The 16,539-nt window shown below is 42.5% G+C and overlaps 2 protein-coding genes and 1 long non-coding RNA gene across 3 annotated transcripts; 2 read left to right on the forward strand and 1 right to left on the reverse strand.

Annotated features, from left to right (window-relative positions):
• Positions 1 to 704: 704 nt before the first annotated feature.
• H3C1 (H3 clustered histone 1) lies at positions 705 to 1,208 on the reverse strand. Its single transcript, XM_072944720.1, has one exon. The coding sequence runs from the start codon at positions 1,200 to 1,202 to the stop codon at positions 792 to 794; it is 411 nt and encodes a 136-aa protein (XP_072800821.1). The 5' UTR covers positions 1,203 to 1,208; the 3' UTR covers positions 705 to 791.
• A 2,469-nt stretch (positions 1,209 to 3,677) lies between these two features.
• Positions 3,678 to 4,698, forward strand: H1-1 (H1.1 linker histone, cluster member). The gene has a single exon (XM_072945571.1). The coding sequence runs from the start codon at positions 3,680 to 3,682 to the stop codon at positions 4,334 to 4,336; it is 657 nt and encodes a 218-aa protein (XP_072801672.1). The 5' UTR covers positions 3,678 to 3,679; the 3' UTR covers positions 4,337 to 4,698.
• An 8,158-nt stretch (positions 4,699 to 12,856) lies between these two features.
• On the forward strand, positions 12,857 to 14,457 carry LOC140687620 (uncharacterized). Its single transcript, XR_012062011.1, has 2 exons — positions 12,857 to 13,076; positions 13,287 to 14,457. It is a non-coding gene; the product is annotated as an uncharacterized lncRNA (long non-coding RNA).
• Positions 14,458 to 16,539: the final 2,082 nt, after the last annotated feature.

Genomic DNA, 16,539 nt, shown 5'->3' on the forward strand with positions numbered 1-16,539 from the left:
CGAGTGACGAAGAAGCTGAGAGCCGATCTTTATATAACTACCCCGTTCCCCCCTCCCCCATATAGAGAAAGGAAAGCGCGCAGGCAGGCGGGAAATGTGACGCCAACAGTGCCCTCCCTTAACCCCTCCTCCAAGCCCCGGGAACTCGCGAAGGGCGTGGCGAGCCGGCAGAGCCCGCTTTGACTGTTAGTCTTTGATCTTCAGCTGAGCTACATCTTTGTAGCTACAGTACTTGGAGGAACTAGGCTTAGAGGAAACATTTTATGATTTCAAAAATACTCTAAGTAGAATATTTAAAAGGGCAAACTTTCACGCTAAGTTTTGTTAATCGCAAAAATATCAAGATCAAAGAAATGCAAATTTGTTTATACTTAATGACAAATCAGCATTTTCAAAGCTGTTTTGCTTTTTACTCATATCCAATTGTTTTGATAAAGCTCTATACTATCCCTGTTTATGTTTTGCAACTAATGTTCAAAGTCCATGTTTTTAAAATGTTCAGGGCAAATGCCAATTCTTTCCCGTGCCTCTGAAACTGGTTGCTAGTGCATAAAAGAACAGCAATATTTAACATTGTAAAAGGCCAGTTTGTTCGCATATGCAGGGGTATTTAAACCAGAAGTACCCATGACCTAGGAGTGTTGAGCTATATCCGTTCACTTCCAACAGATAGTGATACTAAACCACTTACGAGTTGATAAAACTAGTTTCTTACAGCCACTTTACTTGAAAACATGGGTGGCTCTGAAAAGAGCCTTTGGTTGAGGTTTCAAAGAAAAATGGTAGTGTAATTATGCCCGCTCTCCACGGATCCGGCGCGCTAACTGGATGTCCTTTGGCATAATGGTGACGCGCTTGGCATGAATGGCGCACAGATTGGTATCCTCGAAAAGACCCACAAGATAGGCTTCACATGCCTCCTGCAGTGCCATTACGGCTGAGCTCTGAAACCGGAGGTCTGTTTTGAAGTCCTGGGCAATCTCGCGCACGAGACGCTGAAACGGCAGTTTACGGATCAGCAGCTCCGTGGACTTCTGGTAGCGACGGATCTCGCGCAAGGCCACCGTGCCGGGCCGGTAGCGGTGCGGCTTCTTCACGCCGCCCGTAGCCGGCGCGCTCTTGCGGGCCGCCTTGGTAGCTAGCTGCTTACGCGGCGCCTTGCCGCCAGTTGATTTGCGAGCAGTTTGTTTAGTTCGAGCCATGACAAACAAGCCCTAAAATGAATATACGAAACACTTGCACAAATATGTCGCCCGGCATCATTGCTAGTATTTATAGTACCTAAGGTGTAGTGATTGGATGAGAAAAATGTTTAACTATTACGTCCAGGCTCTGATTGGTCTATCTTTAAACCGTCCAACAACCGTGCAGTCTCATTGGGTACTATGTTCTATCCTTGGCTCTTCAAATTTTAACTTGTTCTTTTCCACATACGATTTTCATCTGAATGTAATACTTTGACCGTTAAGTTTTCAAAAAAAAAAATAGACATTAAGTATTTGGTACAGTAGTTCTGTAACTTTCTGTACATTTACTTAGTTCCTGGGCGGAAATGATGGGATATTGCCCCAATACTTTCACTTTCTCTCGCCTAAGCCCGCTACGCGGTTAGAAATTTCCAAAACCATTTTACAAGAAATTCCTTTGTAAAGGTTAAAGTGAGAAACTCATTTGAAGTCTGTGCAGTCTTAAATACACCATTTTGTTAAGTGTTTACACTCTGGTTTTTACACTTAAAAAGAGTTTTCTAAAATTTACTAAAAGCTTAGAATACACTTTGGCCGATGCATTGCCGGATACAAAATCTCGCCTGGCCCAATAGCTCATTAGATAAACTGCCCTTTAGGGAGCAAGTACTGAACTCTGCCCAATAAATGGATTTGGGGCCGTAAAGAGAAGGATTTACCAAGGCCTAATATACTTTCGACAGAAATTTCAAGTTCAAGAAATGCCTAATATAACTCTTCTATACTAAGAGGCGGTATCCCAGATGCTACCATTTGATTGGTTGAGTATATTATACTGAATAGCCATTAAGAAAGGAGATCTAGCATCCCTTATTTGCATGGAGCTGTCCTGTTTCGTTTGATGCCTGTTTATTCCAAAGAACACAGGAGGCACACAGTTCATTATCTAAACAAGAAATTCCTGAGAATAGTATTTCCCTTTTAAAGGCTTTGTTTGATTAGATGCTACACTTATTACTCTAAGAAAAGCCTGTTTATGGTTTTCCGAAAATGTTCGCTTATGAAACCTTCCTCCTGGAGAAAGATTATATACCTGTGTTATAACTATCTTCAAACTAAGATGCATAGTTCCAGTTTTTCTCTTCTCTACCAAGTTCTTAGAAATTACATAATGCCCTTTGAAACAAACTCTCAAGAAAACGGGAAGCAGGAAAGGGTGGTCGAGAAAATAGATTAAATGTGTTTCTGGAACCGTTGCTTTATTGGCTGAAAGTCAGTTAGGAGCTCTTTCTGGGAAAGCCGGGAAGCTCAGGTTACTCAGGCCAGTGCGGACTTGTTTGAAAACCGCAGTATCGCGCGCGAGCGGGATAGTCGTGTCATTGCTTCATTCCCCTGGCCGCTACGCGATTGCCCTTGGAGAATTGTTGGGGGATGTTACTCAAAACAGGGTTGTCAGGGGGGCATTTTATTCTCTCAGTAGTTAGTCTGACTCGCAATGTGAAGTCGTTTTAGTATTGTTAACGGTTTTACGTGTTCTTTACTTCGAGAAACAAGTTAAAGGGAAATTGCCCTAAAATGTTATCCCGGGGCTGTTCCCTCTCATTTTCATATTAAATCAAATTACCCCCGCCCCCATCTCCCCTACCTCCCACTTCCCCGCTGTTAATGCCTGTCAGGGAACAGCTTAGTCTACCCAGCGCTAGGGTTTGATCTTGGCATATGTCCCGAGGATGAAAAAGCATCGAAAGTTCGTTAAGTGCTTTGGGCTGTAGAAATAAGTTGCAATTACAGAAATTGCGTGCTACGTTTTCCACACGTGCAGCTTGAGTGTTAATTGCAGTGTTCACCAGTTCTGTTGTTTCCAACAATTCTTTGCTCCAAATACATAAACGCGCCCCCCCCCCCGGTGCAGACAGAGGGCACCCACGCCTCAGGTCTTAATTACACATCACTCTTCAGCGCTGCCAGTAAAGGCAACAGCATAGATGAGAACTCATCCCAAACTTGCAGACCAGGCCTACATCCCCTCGCTTTCCTCTCTCCCTCCCAAGTCACGCAAGATAATCTTGCATTTATTGCAGATTGGAAATTAATGTCCCTGATATTTCTTCCTAGAGGTGTTTCAGGTGAAACTCAAAGACCTGCTTTTTTAAAGGGAAGTAGCACCCTCTGATGGTAAGTGGCGAGAGAGCCGGACCCTTCCCAGCCTGGTATTTTCGTCTCCAGGAGGCGACTGGAGGCGGGGGGTTGGGGGGAACTGTCTGGGTGCCTGTGTGAAAGCTGCAGGGAAGCAGGACCCTAGGCCCCAGCAGCCCCCTGCTGCTCTGAGTCCGGGTGAGGAGCGCAGGGGGCGCTAGGGTGCCCGGGGCGGGCACCAGCGGGCACCAATCACAGCGCGGCCCCGCCCTATAAATACCGCGCTCCGGGGTCCTGTTGCGTCTTACTGCCTTGTTGGGTGTAAGTAGTGTTCTTGGTCTTTTTCTGAGTTCACCATGTCGGAGACCGCGCCGCCCGCTCCAGCTGTTTCCACTCCTCCTGAGAAGGTTTCAGCTGGCAAAAAAGTGAAAAAGCCTGCAAAGGTTGTAGCCGCCACGAAAAAAAAGCCCGCGGGTCCTTCGGTCTCGGAGCTGATTGTGCAGGCCGTCTCCTCCTCCAAGGAGCGCAGCGGCGTCTCCCTGGCTGCGCTCAAGAAGGCGCTGGCGGCCGCCGGCTACGACGTGGAGAAGAACAACAGCCGCATCAAGCTGGGTCTTAAGAGCCTGGTGAACAAAGGCACCCTGGTACAGACCAAGGGCACCGGCGCCTCAGGCTCTTTCAAGCTCAGTAAGAAAGTAGCCTCTGTGGAAGCGAAGCCCAGCGCTGTAAAGGTGGCAGCGAAAACCAAAGGAACTGGCGCCGCTAAGAAGCCCAAGAAGGCCACGGGGGCGGCTGCTGCTAAAAAAGGAGTCAAGACTCCAAAAAAGGCTAAGAAGCCCGCGGTGGCAAAGAAGCCCTCCAAGAGTCCTAAGAAGCCCAAAGTTGTGAAGCCTAAAAAAGTAGCTAAGAGCCCTGCCAAGGCCAAGGCTGTAAAACCCAAAGCGGCCAAGGCGAAGATTACCAAGCCAAAGACAACTACCAAGCCCAAGAAGGCAGCACCCAAGAAGAAGTAAAAGTTCCGGTTGGAAGCTCCTTACAGTAACCCAACGGCTCTTTTAAGAGCCACCAACATATTTCAGGGAAAGAGCTTTAGTACGCAGATCTCTTCTCTTATATAAACTTAGTAAACTTCACCCATGCAAGTATAGTGCGTTCCCAAGCTAGCCTTTGCTCTACATCAGGATCTTTTTGAGTTTAGGTAAGTTCTGAGTCTTAGAAGCTGGATATTACCTACTGAAAGAAGCTTGGTGCTTGGCCTCCTAGGTAATTTAAACATCAAAGTTTGGGAGCCACTTTTCTCTAGTACTTTATATCCAGTTTGCATTTACCTGTATATTAAAAACATGGGGCGGGGTGGGGGGAGTATTTTGGACCTATCCTGAAGTCCCACACCCCAAACTAATTTGTCCTCAGTGGTAACTACTTGTAGCTATGATCGAACCCCCCTGACTCAGGCTGGATTCGTGTGCCTCTTCTCCTTGTCTGCTTTAGACTTCCCTGGTGTTCTATGAGAGCTAAGTGGAGACAGCTATATCTGCTATTTCCAAACTGATGTCCCTGAAAGATTCTTTTGAGGTAATCAGCGAAACCTACTACGTAACGCTTTCTACAGGACGATGTGCGGGCGAGCTGCCTGACCTTGGGGATGACGGTGGTTCTCCGTTGTGCATGGTGCCCAGATTGGTGTCCTCGACCTCAGGGTAGGCCTCACACGCTTACCTGCATCGCCATCACGGACCAGCTCTGATCCTGCAGGTCGCTCTTGCTTGGCGGCGCCTTACTCTGGGTGGGTTTACAGACTGTCAGCTAGTTTCCTGCCACGGTCAGTTTGGCTGCCCTGGAATTTTAGAGCTAAAGCCCTACCCGGTTTCTCTTAATAACGTTACTTCTCTTGATTGGGTAATACTTGAAACTTCCACTCTGCGCCTAACTAGATCGTATTTCTCCGACTACAGGGTTTTCAACCCTGGTGAGCTACACCACTTTAAATATTTGGGGACACTTTCATAGAATTGCCCCTTTAAGCTTTTGAAATTTTAATTCTAGGGTTCCGTTAATAACGTCTTTTTTGCATCCGAGGGGAAAAAATGTTTCGTATGAACCAGGTTTACTCCTTAATGCAGCTCAGTCTTAAAACTTTTTTACATATGCACATACAAATCTTTAACAGTCAATTGTTCTATTTTTTAATTAATGGTCTTTGTTTCCTCATTGTTTTGCATGGTTCCTTGCATCCCCTTGTCTCCGCCATACTGGGCACTTCACATCCCTACTCCCCTTCCCCCAACTGGTATGTAGTTAATCACGTTTTCCTTTGAATTCGGTCTTTTACATATACTTAGCATACATATGCATAATTGTTTACAGAATGGTGATATACATACTTCTCAGCACGTTGCTTTTCTCTTAACAGAACCTTATGGAAACACTTTCAAATCAAATTACCTTTTTTTATGTGCTTCACGTGGAATAGAATAATTTATTCATCCACTTCCTAATGATAAGCATTGACGTCTCTATTTACCACTGCTGACCACGGTGTAATAAAGAACAGAATTTCAAAGTGGAAAGTGCTAGATTAGTTTGAACGTTATTTTAAATTTCAGTTGGTGCTGACATAGCCTGAAAATAGCCCCTCCTCCTGCATTCCAACCATCAAGATGTGATCTTATTAATTTCTGCCAATCAAAAGTGTTAAATTATTTCATACTGTCACTTTGATTTGCATTACCATGGCCACCAATGCAACCTTTCTTTAGGTTTCTTGGCCATTTGAGTTAGCTTTTCAGAGAATTTCCACTTCTATCTCTAAATTTTTCATTGTGCAGTTTCTTTTCTTACTCAGTTCTGTTTTTTATATGGTAGAGAAACGAACCTTATAGTTATAACCTGTGTTGCAGATAGTTTTCTACTCCTGGCTTTTTTTCTGTATGGTTCTTGTGTTCATGGTGTATTTTCCATTGATATGTATTATATAAAATTTTGAATATTAAGTTTTAATCACAAATATATCTTTTCTCATAGCTTCTATATTTCCACTCTTGGTTAAGAAACTGAACCCCACCCCTCCATTATTCATTCACCTCCTAGGTTTTCTTCTAAAAATGTTTGCTTCTTAAAATTTTTTTAGCCTCTAATCCATCTGGAATTTATTTTATGTAGTTTAAGATAGTCAAGTTTACATTCTTCCAGATGGATGGCTAGTTGTTTTAACACCATTTATTAAGTAACCCATTTCTCCCATTGAACTGAAATATATCATTTTTGTTATTTATTAAGTTCTTATGTAAGGGGATCTATTTCTGTATTCTTAGTCTTTTCTGTTCTCTTTGTGTGAGTCAGGTACCTTTCTTAACTCTATACCTAATTAATTTATGTCCTTATTTTGATTGTGAATAGAATACTCTTATTTATTTATTTTTTTTAGGTCTTAACTGCTACAAAGGAAGAAATTTATTGATGTTGTTTTATATCCAGCAAACTTACCAATTTCTATCATTCTTTCCTTTCTTCTTAAACTAAGAGCCCCTTGAATTTTTCCTAGTCATCAGCAAAATAATCTTGTCATTTTTTTTGTTTTTCTTAATGTGAATACCAAGCATTTCATTTTCTCTTTGTACTGCATTTACTAAGAATTTCCCAAGTGAAGTTGAATAATATTTTTAGCAGGTACCCCTTTTTAGTTCTTAGTTTTAATTAACATGGTATTAAGTGTTGTTCTTTAGGATAATATCTGTTATTAACTTTGGTATCTCCATTATATGTAAATGGTTACCTTCCATTCCGATTTTTCTTAAAAAAAAATTAAATGGCTGCCAGACTTTATGTATTGATATGATTATACGGTTTTTCTCTTTTAATTTGTTCAGTGTTTTCTTAGATGTTAAGCCCTCAAACTCAATGTGGCTGAAAGAATGAACTAGAAGAATGAGAAGAGTTTCTCTAAGATGGTCATCTGTAAGAGAAACAAGTGTACTGTCCTGGAGTTGGGGGAAGGTGAATCAGAAATTCTGTTGTGAAATTTGAAGAGTCTAAGAGATTACCAAGTGGATGAGGGAATAATAATTGGGTTCAAATACTGCTAATATACTGAAGTGTTTAGAAGCCTGAGAACAGTCCCTTGGTTTAGTAGTATGAAGGTCATTAGTAGCTTTGACAAGAGTAGTTTTGGGGAGAATGGAGTTGAATTAAGGTGCAGCTATAAATTTGGGAGTCATTAGTATATGGATGGCATTTAAAGTCTTGAAACAGCCTACATGTCCATCAACAAGTGACTGGATAAAGAAGATGTGGTATCTTTATACAATGGAATACTACTCAGCCATAAAAACCGACAACATAATGCCATTTGCAGCAACATGGATGCTCCTGGAAAATGTCATTCTAAGTGAAGTAAGCCAGAAAGAGAAAGAAAAATACCATATGAGATCACTCATATGTGGAATCTAAAAAACAAAAACAAACAAAAACAAAGCGTAAATACAGGACAGAAATAGACTCATAGACATAGAATACAGACTTGTGGTTACCAGGGGAGTGGAAGGTGGAAGGGATAGACTGGGATTTCAAAATTGTAGAATCAACAAACAAGATTATACTGTATAGCACAGGGAATATACACAAAATGTTATGATAACTCACAGAGAAAAAAATGTGACAATGAGTGTGTATATGTCCATGAATGACTGAAAAATTGTGCTGAACACTGGAATTTGACACAATATTGTAAAATGATTATAAATCAATAAAAAATGTTTAAAAAAAAACAGTCTTGAGACTCACTGAGGTCACCAAGGGGGTCACTGAAATGGAGAAGAATATAAAGGAAAAAGGACAAGGAGACCTGGTGCTGCCCACTTATCGATAAATCTAAATCATTATTCTACCTCTCTGTGCTTCCATTTGGTTATTTAAAAGCAAAGAGGATGGATTAAAGTAGTGTTTTTCATGGCCTGTTAGGAACATAATAGACGCATTAGAGAGTGCCACATTGTAAGGATAAATACGGCTTTCCGGAATGTAGGCTTCAGGCACTTAAGTTGTTAAGCATATGTCTGTATGTTCTGAGTTATAAAGAAGAAAGCATATCTTATTGGAGTTACAGTCAAAGAAGTCTGAATAACACTTAAGATGCTCTCTTATGGTCTTACAATTCTAAGAGTCTGTTTTGATATTCTGACCACAGAATTGTATCAGCTCTAATGTCCAGGTAAGAAAGAAGAAAAACCTGAAATCAGTCTCACTGATTATCTCAGAGATCTTTTAAGACAAGTAGATAACAGTGGTGACATAGAAATTATGTCCTTTACTAATACTTCGTTTGATTGTCCCTGTTTATGGGGCTTTTTGAAAGAAAGGGATAGAGAAAAGCACAGGAGGTTATATGACTTCCAGGATTGATTGAATGAAGCTCACTGGGGCCTCCTTAAGAAGGTATAAATCACAAATAATGGGTTTTGCTATGATCTTGATGCTACAAGTTTTATTGTGCCCTATGTGGCCAAAGTGAAAAAGGGGAATATTGGGGGAGGCAGGGGAACTTGTTTCTTTTTTCTTTACATCATAACATATTTTTCAGATCTTCAATAGTATGTCCATGTAGAACAATAAAACTATTCTGCATATAAAAACAGAACTGGATTAAAACAAAAGTATTAACTCCTAGATAGTAAAATGGTGGCCTTACAACTACCCATAGTGTTCCATTGTATGATGCTCCTTTGTTTATTTCACCAGTCACCTATTGCTGGATTTTTAAAAATTTAATTAACAAAAATGATAGTCACTTTCAAGTATGTCTCAAAATTGGTTCACAAAAGTAGGATTTATATTTCAAAGGGTAAAAAGTTACAATGCAAATAACAGGTTGTGGTAAAATGGTAATAATGGAATCTTAAAAACAAATGTTTGGAGGTATCCAGACAAAAATACTTCTGAGATCTCAACTACCGTTGGTCATATCCTCATTTTATTTTTTAGTAAGTCTGATTCAAAGATCAAAACTATATGAAAAAATATGCACTGAGAGTCAAGTTCCACACCACTGTCCCTGTCCACACAGTTCCCCTTCCAGTATTTATGCAAACAGAAATGAAAAATATACTCTTCTTTCTCACCCTATCTGTACAATAATACAGACATACTCTCTCCCACTGCTTGCTTAGTAGTCTGTCCTGGAGCTGTGTCTTCAACAGGACACAGGCATCTTCCTCCTTTCTTTCCAGAGAAACATAATATTCATTGTGTAAATGAAGTGGTTTAAACCAGTTCCAAAAGCCCTGCATATTAGCAAGATTAGCCCTTTATGAGTTGTAAAATATTTTTTTTCGGATAGTCATTTGTCTTTTAACTTTGCTTATAATAAAATTGGCTCTGCAACCTTTTTATTTTTATTATTGAATTTACCAACATTTTCTTTCATGGCTTCTAGATTTTGAGTAATATTTGGAAAGGTCTGCCCAACTTCAAGAATCAAAGGAATTCACCTGTATTTTCTTTGAGTACTTCTGCATTTTTGTATTTCCTTTTACATTTGAACCTTTGATCTACTTGAAGTTCATTCTGGTAGATGGTGTTTTACAAATGTCTATCCAGTTGTCTCAACACTATTATAGTCCAACTTTACTCCCAGTGATTAGAAACGCTTTCTTCACTGGATACAAATTCCTATGTTATTTGTCTATTTCTGGACTTCCTCTTCTGTTGTATTGGTCTTTCTCTTTAAGCACTAATACCACATTGTTTTGAGGATTGATGATGCTTTATAATGTATAAACAAGATCATCCACCTTTCTTGTTTTTAGTTTTCAGTTTCAGGGCAATTGTAGGACAATCCCAGCTTTTCAAAGAATGCTTAGAGCTGGAGAAGCCTTGGACAGTGTGTAGGTTTTTTTGTGTCCCACCCCCCTTTCTCCAAAAAGAAAAGTTTAAGTCAATATCCCCACTGCTTTAGAATGTAACCTTATTTGGAAATAGGGTGGTTGTAAATGTAACTAAGTTAAAATGAGTTCATAGTGGAACAGAATGGGCCCCTAATCTGATGACTGATGTCCTTACAAGAAGGCTGTAATGATGTTTCTAGCAAAGAATGAAAGTACCTGTTTCCACACAGCATTACTCACAAAGATGTCAAACTTTGAGATTTTTGTCAAGTAGAAACTTGAGAAACAGTATTTCAAGGTAGTTTTTAATCTGCATTTCTCTTAGTATGAGCAAGATTTAAATCATGTTTCTTTTCTTTGTCTCTGAATTGTCTTTTGCCCATTTTTTAACAATTTTTCTTGGTGGGAGGGGTTTTCATCACTACAAAGGGGAATTTAGTAACAGCTAATAAAATGTCATATCCATTTAGCCTTTAAGCCAGAATTTTCACATCAAGGAACTGATTCTAAAGATACACTGGCAAAAATACTAACTGAAGTTTCATAGGTCCATTCACTGCAGTGCTTATTGTAACAGTAAAACACAGAAAAGGCAAATGTGAATGCAGAGAGATCTGGTTGAGAGCACTATAGTTCAGCCCAATGATGGACGACTCTGCAGTTATATAAGGCCAGGAGGAAAGTAACTACTATATGTGGTTGGAAGAAGTGCTTTTTAATTATGTAAAAAGATGCATAGTTCCAAAGTAAAAACTAAAGCAAGGCATGTTCATAAGTCAAGTTTACATTCCTATCCCCTCCTCCCTGCTTTCTGTCTCTATAGCAGTGGTTCTCAACCAGGGGGGCATCTGGCAATGTCTAGAGGAGTTCTGAGTTATCACAGTGGTGGTCAGGGCAGGGGTGGGAGAGAGGTTTGCTACTGTCATCTAGTAGGTAGAGGCCAAGGATGCTGCTAAACATCCTATAATGCACAGCAAAGAACTATCTGGTCCCAAATGCCAATAGTGCTGAGATTGAGAATCCTACTCTAGAAATGACCATTGTAATTATTTTTGTTGTTGTTGCTATTCTTTCCTTTTGAAAAAAAACTTAAACTGTTTGTATTTTTAAAATATCTGCTCCCTCCCTTAAAAGGTAGCATATTCAACCATTCTCCTACACTGTTTTTTTTTTTTTTTGGTTTGGTTATTGTTTTTTTACATTGAACAAGAAGTTACCTGTCTCCCCTCGCACTCGAATGAAAGCTGCTCCCACTTTGTTCTTGCTGCTGTTGGTGATTTGGCCCCCATCTACCCGAATTCTGGGATTCAGGGGGATACTTGGCACCTAGTTTTGTTGAAGGTGTCCCTGGGTTTATTCTCTGCTCTTCTAATTGCTGTTTCTGAGATGCTAAACCTGTTCCCTGCCTCCTCTGCCTCTGTGCCTCTGACATCTCCATATTTCTTCTTGAAACTCCCTACTCCCCCATGCTACAGGAAGTTCTCCAGACAAGGCTATCAATGGTCTCCACATTGCAAAATACAGGGTCAGGTCACAGTCCTCATCTTCCTCATCCTTCCTGCAGGATTTGACACAACTGATCGCTGCTGCTTCCTTGAAACAGTTTCCTCACCTGGCTTCCAAGAATTCACTCTCCCTTCGCATTTGATCTTCATATTTCTTTGCTCCTCAGGTACCTTCTCTGCTCCCTGACCTCCAAACTTTGGAGTACCGCAGGGTTTGGTCCTTAATCTTCTTCTCTTCTGTACTATGGAGGTATACAACCTAAACGTTCATCAACAGAGGAACATAGGAACACATTATGATTTATTCTTTCAATGCGATGGATTCAACCGCATGTACCTACATAGATAAACAAAATCAATACCATGGCGGGGGGGGGGGAGCAGGTGACAAAAGTTTAGATACAAAAGGCCACAGCAGCAAGACAGCACTTGATACTGCTTTGTCTGTCCTGTACAATTCATTGGAATGATGTCACATGCATCTAATCTTTGTTAAAGTACTTTTGAATGTTTTAGTAAAAACAGGTTTTGGGAGAATACAACCCATCTTTAGTAGCATGGCTACCCCTAAGGGGTAAAGGTTCTTCCTTCAGTTTGTCACCTTTTATCTCTCTAAACGCAATCTGAAGCAATAAGTCAAACGTTAACTTTTAAAAATCTGGGGGTTGGATATGCAGGTTTCCATTACATTATGTTTTGTACTTTTCCACTTGAAGTCTTTCACAGGAAAGCCCAGTTACTGCAGAGCACCCCTCGGAGGAATTGCTCGTTCAAGGACTTTCTGCACCAGCCTTGCACCCGTCCTCCTGCCACCCCAACATGGGAGTCTCTTGACTCAACTCGCCTGTGCTCTCTCCCACAGACCTGGGGTCTCCATCTTCATCACCTTAAGATTCCACCACTCGCCCTTAGTGGGAAATGAGAAAAGGATCAGCAGAGACGTACCAACCATTTCTCCAAGGTGCCCATTCCAGCCTCAGACAGTCGCTTTGGCCAGGGAGGGGGACTGACCTATCAGGGGAAAGGATACTGGGTCCGCACAAGGAGAGCTGGCCAATCAGAGATGCCAAAGAACAAGCTGCGCGTGGGGGTGTGCTCGGGGCCTCTAGAGACAGTAGGGGGCGGTGGTGCCGGGGGCGGGGCCAGCTTTGCGGGCGGGGCTCCTGCGGTGTTGGGGGTCACGACCTTCTGAGTCGCGTCGGTTACGCTGCTGACGCTGGAATCTGGCCTCGCGAGGTCCCCGGCCTTTGGGCTGTTGTGGAGTCCGGACTGTGGTTGGGACCCGGGCAGTTTCCCCATCCTCTTCTCTGCCTTTGCGTCCTTGCTGCTGTCTGCGCGCGCGTCTCACAACCAACCAAATTTCGGGTGTAAGATTCACAGATGAGGGGAGATGGGTCGTTCTTAGCGGACAAACAAAACACGGAAAACATCTTTTTAAGAAATAAGCTCATGGCCGTGTCCTTTCAGAACTCTATCCTGTTTCTTGAAATATGTCACTGACAATGGCAGGGAAAGGGTATATAACTTAAATACCCCCTCATCCTCCTAGAGCAGATCCCCCCCCCCCCCGTTCGCAGATCGCGCTGAAGTCTGGACTCCACCATCCCGTTGCGGGTCCCAGTGATGTGCAAAGGAGATCGCTGCCGGGCATCCCCAAGGGTCCTGCCGCCCTCCCTGCTCTAGCTGCCAGCCGCAGGTGGCCCAAGGCGAGAGACTCTAGTTGGGGTGGGATGTTGAATGCCCCCAGGATCCACACCAGGAGAGAAGTGAGCAGGAGAGTAGAAGCTCCGTGGGGGGAGAGGGGACGTCGCTGAAGTCATCTCGTGACTCATCTGGGGTGCGCTGATGGACCTGCTTAAGGCCAAAGAAGTGACACCTGGCAACACCCCCAGAGAAGACTCTTCAGTGTCACCTACAGAATCGCAGAACGTCAGTCCTCTGCCCACGCTCCCCTCCCTCACATCCACATCCCTTTTTAATTTGTCGGGAGCAGGCTTCAGTAAGTTATTTAAAGGTTTTCTAGGTACCAGTGTGCCTCAAGGATTGAGAACCACTGATCAGGGCTGAGTCCTACAGAGTAGTGAAGTTTTTTTTGGTCAGTCTCTAAAACTGAGTTAATATGTTTCTGGGATCGTGGAAGGTCCAGTGAAAAAAATTGAATTAGCCAGGATTCCACAAAGATTAAGTGATGGTGGCCCAGAATTTCTCTTTAGCAGGTCGTAAGTATGAAAGTGCTTTGCAATCATTGTATAAATTAACGCCTGTTTATTGTGTTATATACTGCGTGCTTTGTGCCTGAGCACTTTTCACTACAACCTGGGATTATTGCCCCAATATTACACCTGAGGAAACAGAGGCCCAGTGGGGTGGTGTTACTTGTCCACTTGTAAGTAAAATCAGAAATTGGACCTAGATCTGGCTGGACCATAGAAAGGTGGAAATTTTTAGTTGTAAACCTTACCTAATATCTTTAATGGATTCAGAGTGTCTCACAAACTAGGTCTTGGAGAAAAGAGGCACAGGGGAATGGATGGCTGGGATATAAGACGTGGAAAGGAGAAGGAGCTCTGAAGACTGGAAGCCCTGCCTGTGGACTGGAGTGATGAGGAGACACCCAATTCCTAGAATATGACAGATTAGATCAGTTTTACTTGCCCAGAGAAATTCAAGATAAGTTCAAGTAGTTCAGCATAGTCTCTCAGCCACATGCTCATTAACATGCTAATCAAACACCTTCTTCTTGACCAATCATGTTGTCTTCCTTATTCCTGGTAAAGATGGGACTTTTTTGGGGTGGGGGAGAGCGAGGGGTGAAGAGCCTGTATGCTGAACTTTCTGCATTTCTAATTCCAACTGTCAGACTCCATTTCAGGCTGCTGATGTGTGTGGACCTGAGGGGCAAGGCTGAGAGAGAGAGAAGCATGTGAGGAAAAGGTGAATGCCAGGCACTGAGGCTGTTTGTATTGGCAAAGAGAGTGGAATTACTTATGGCGTTGAGAGCTCTAATAGACCTTGTCTCTGGGGAGAAACTGGTACTGAATCTGCGGAGGGCTAGGGACGCAGAATGTCTCTGCATCTCTGTCCCTCCTTAATTTAGATGCAGGGAACTTAAGCAGCAAGTTTCTTAGAACCTATTTCACAAGTTGTCCTAAAATCAACTCATCCCATTTCTGCTTGTACCCTCTTTTGTAATGTGACTTTATCTCCTCCCATCAAGAGGTGAAGTTTATTTCTCTACTCCTTGAATCTGGGCTTGGCCAGGTGATTTAACAAATGTGACCGGAGCAGATGCTTGAAAAGAGCCTGGCAAACTGCAAGTTATCCCCCTCTTGGTTCTCCCACAACCCTGAAATGCCCACGTTGTGAAAGAGGCTGAGCTTGTCTGCTGGAGGACAAGGCACCCCAGGCAACAGCCTGCCAACTGTCAGGCTTGTCAGTGAGGCTGTCCCATATCACCCAGCACCAACCAACTCTCCAGTAGATAGAGACAGATAAGGAGGCACAGCAGAGTTCAGCCCTGACTACGAGAACCACCAGCTGACCTATGGAACTGTAAGCGAGTAAATGGTAGCAGCTTTAAGCAACTAAGTTTTGGGGTGCTTTGCTACTCACCAAAACCTACACGTGCTTGGTGAACAGCCATGAATTAGTCTTCTAGGATAGTGACAGCTCTGCCTGTCCTTCAGGGGAAGCAACCCTTGCTTCTGCAGCAAAATCCCAGGTGCACCCAACTCCTTGTCCTCTCCCCTCCCTCCTCCTTTTTTCTAAATCATTTTTATATCCCTCCCTTTCCTACATAAGGAAACAGAAGTGGGGATTAATGAAGTGGTCTAGGCTCTAGTGATGTTTTCACCTGCAAAGCTTAGCATCCTCCATTCCTATCTCAGTCTCCCCTCTGACTCCCCAGCCCACAATTTTCCACATTATCCAAGTCCCCCTGAGGTTCCCAGCTCCTGGAAGGGTTGACTGATGGCAGTGAGAGTTATGGAAACAGAAAAGGTAGGCAGAGGAAGTGGAGGAAAGGGGAGGAGAGAGAGAATATGCCAATAATATTTTAAATAAATGTTCACATGCTGTGACTCAGGAATTTTCTTTCAAAAACCCACCCTGAGGAAAATAAGAGAAATTAAGACCTACTTGTGTACCATAATGTTCATTTGGACATGAGTTATAACTGCAGGAAACAACCTGAATGTACGTGTGATTATGAAATTGCTGTAGTCATTTAAAACTACATATTAACATAGCTTTTAATGCCATGGGGGGAACCTCACACTGAAAAAAGCAAGATCAAACATATACATGGGGAAGATTTACCATCACAGTAAATATTCTTTTGAACTGAGAGTATAATTTAGTATATTTTCAGTATTCCCCAATAGATATCTATTAGTTTAATCATTAGTACCTTAGCTATTTCCATATTTACATATAGAAAGAGGACAAGAGAGGGGGAGGTGGTAGTGGTTGCTGTCTCTGAAAAGTTGAGACCTGCATGTGGGTGATGGTGGTTACTAGGATGTGACCCTCCGAATGCAGGGTGCTGGAACAGGGAGGCCGTGACAGGGAAGGTGGAAGAGGCAGTGACAAGTGCATTTCTGCCCTGGTTCCCACTATGAGCACTTGCTTCCATGTCACTGCATGTCCTCTGAGGCACTGTGTAGACGGGGTCTCAGAGTTGTTCCTCTAAAGCTCATTTGGTTGGAGACTTTATCCATCCACACCAATCCTTCTTTGGTTGAAGTTTCCCTCCTGGGATGTTAATGTGATCAGAATGAGCTCACCCAGCTTCAGAAAAATCAGACATGAAAAAGACAATTCTGACCCTAG

Source organism: Vicugna pacos, chromosome 20 (genome assembly GCF_048564905.1).
Source record: "Vicugna pacos chromosome 20, VicPac4, whole genome shotgun sequence".
Classification (NCBI taxonomy): domain Eukaryota; kingdom Metazoa; phylum Chordata; class Mammalia; order Artiodactyla; family Camelidae; genus Vicugna; species Vicugna pacos.

Excerpts from the sequence above, each read along its gene's own strand:
- H1-1 (XM_072945571.1), top strand. The coding sequence starts at position 3,680 with ATGTCGGAGACCGCGCCGCCCGCTCCAGCTGTTTCCACTCCTCCTGAG.
- H3C1 (XM_072944720.1), bottom strand. The coding sequence starts at position 1,202 with ATGGCTCGAACTAAACAAACTGCTCGCAAATCAACTGGCGGCAAGGCG.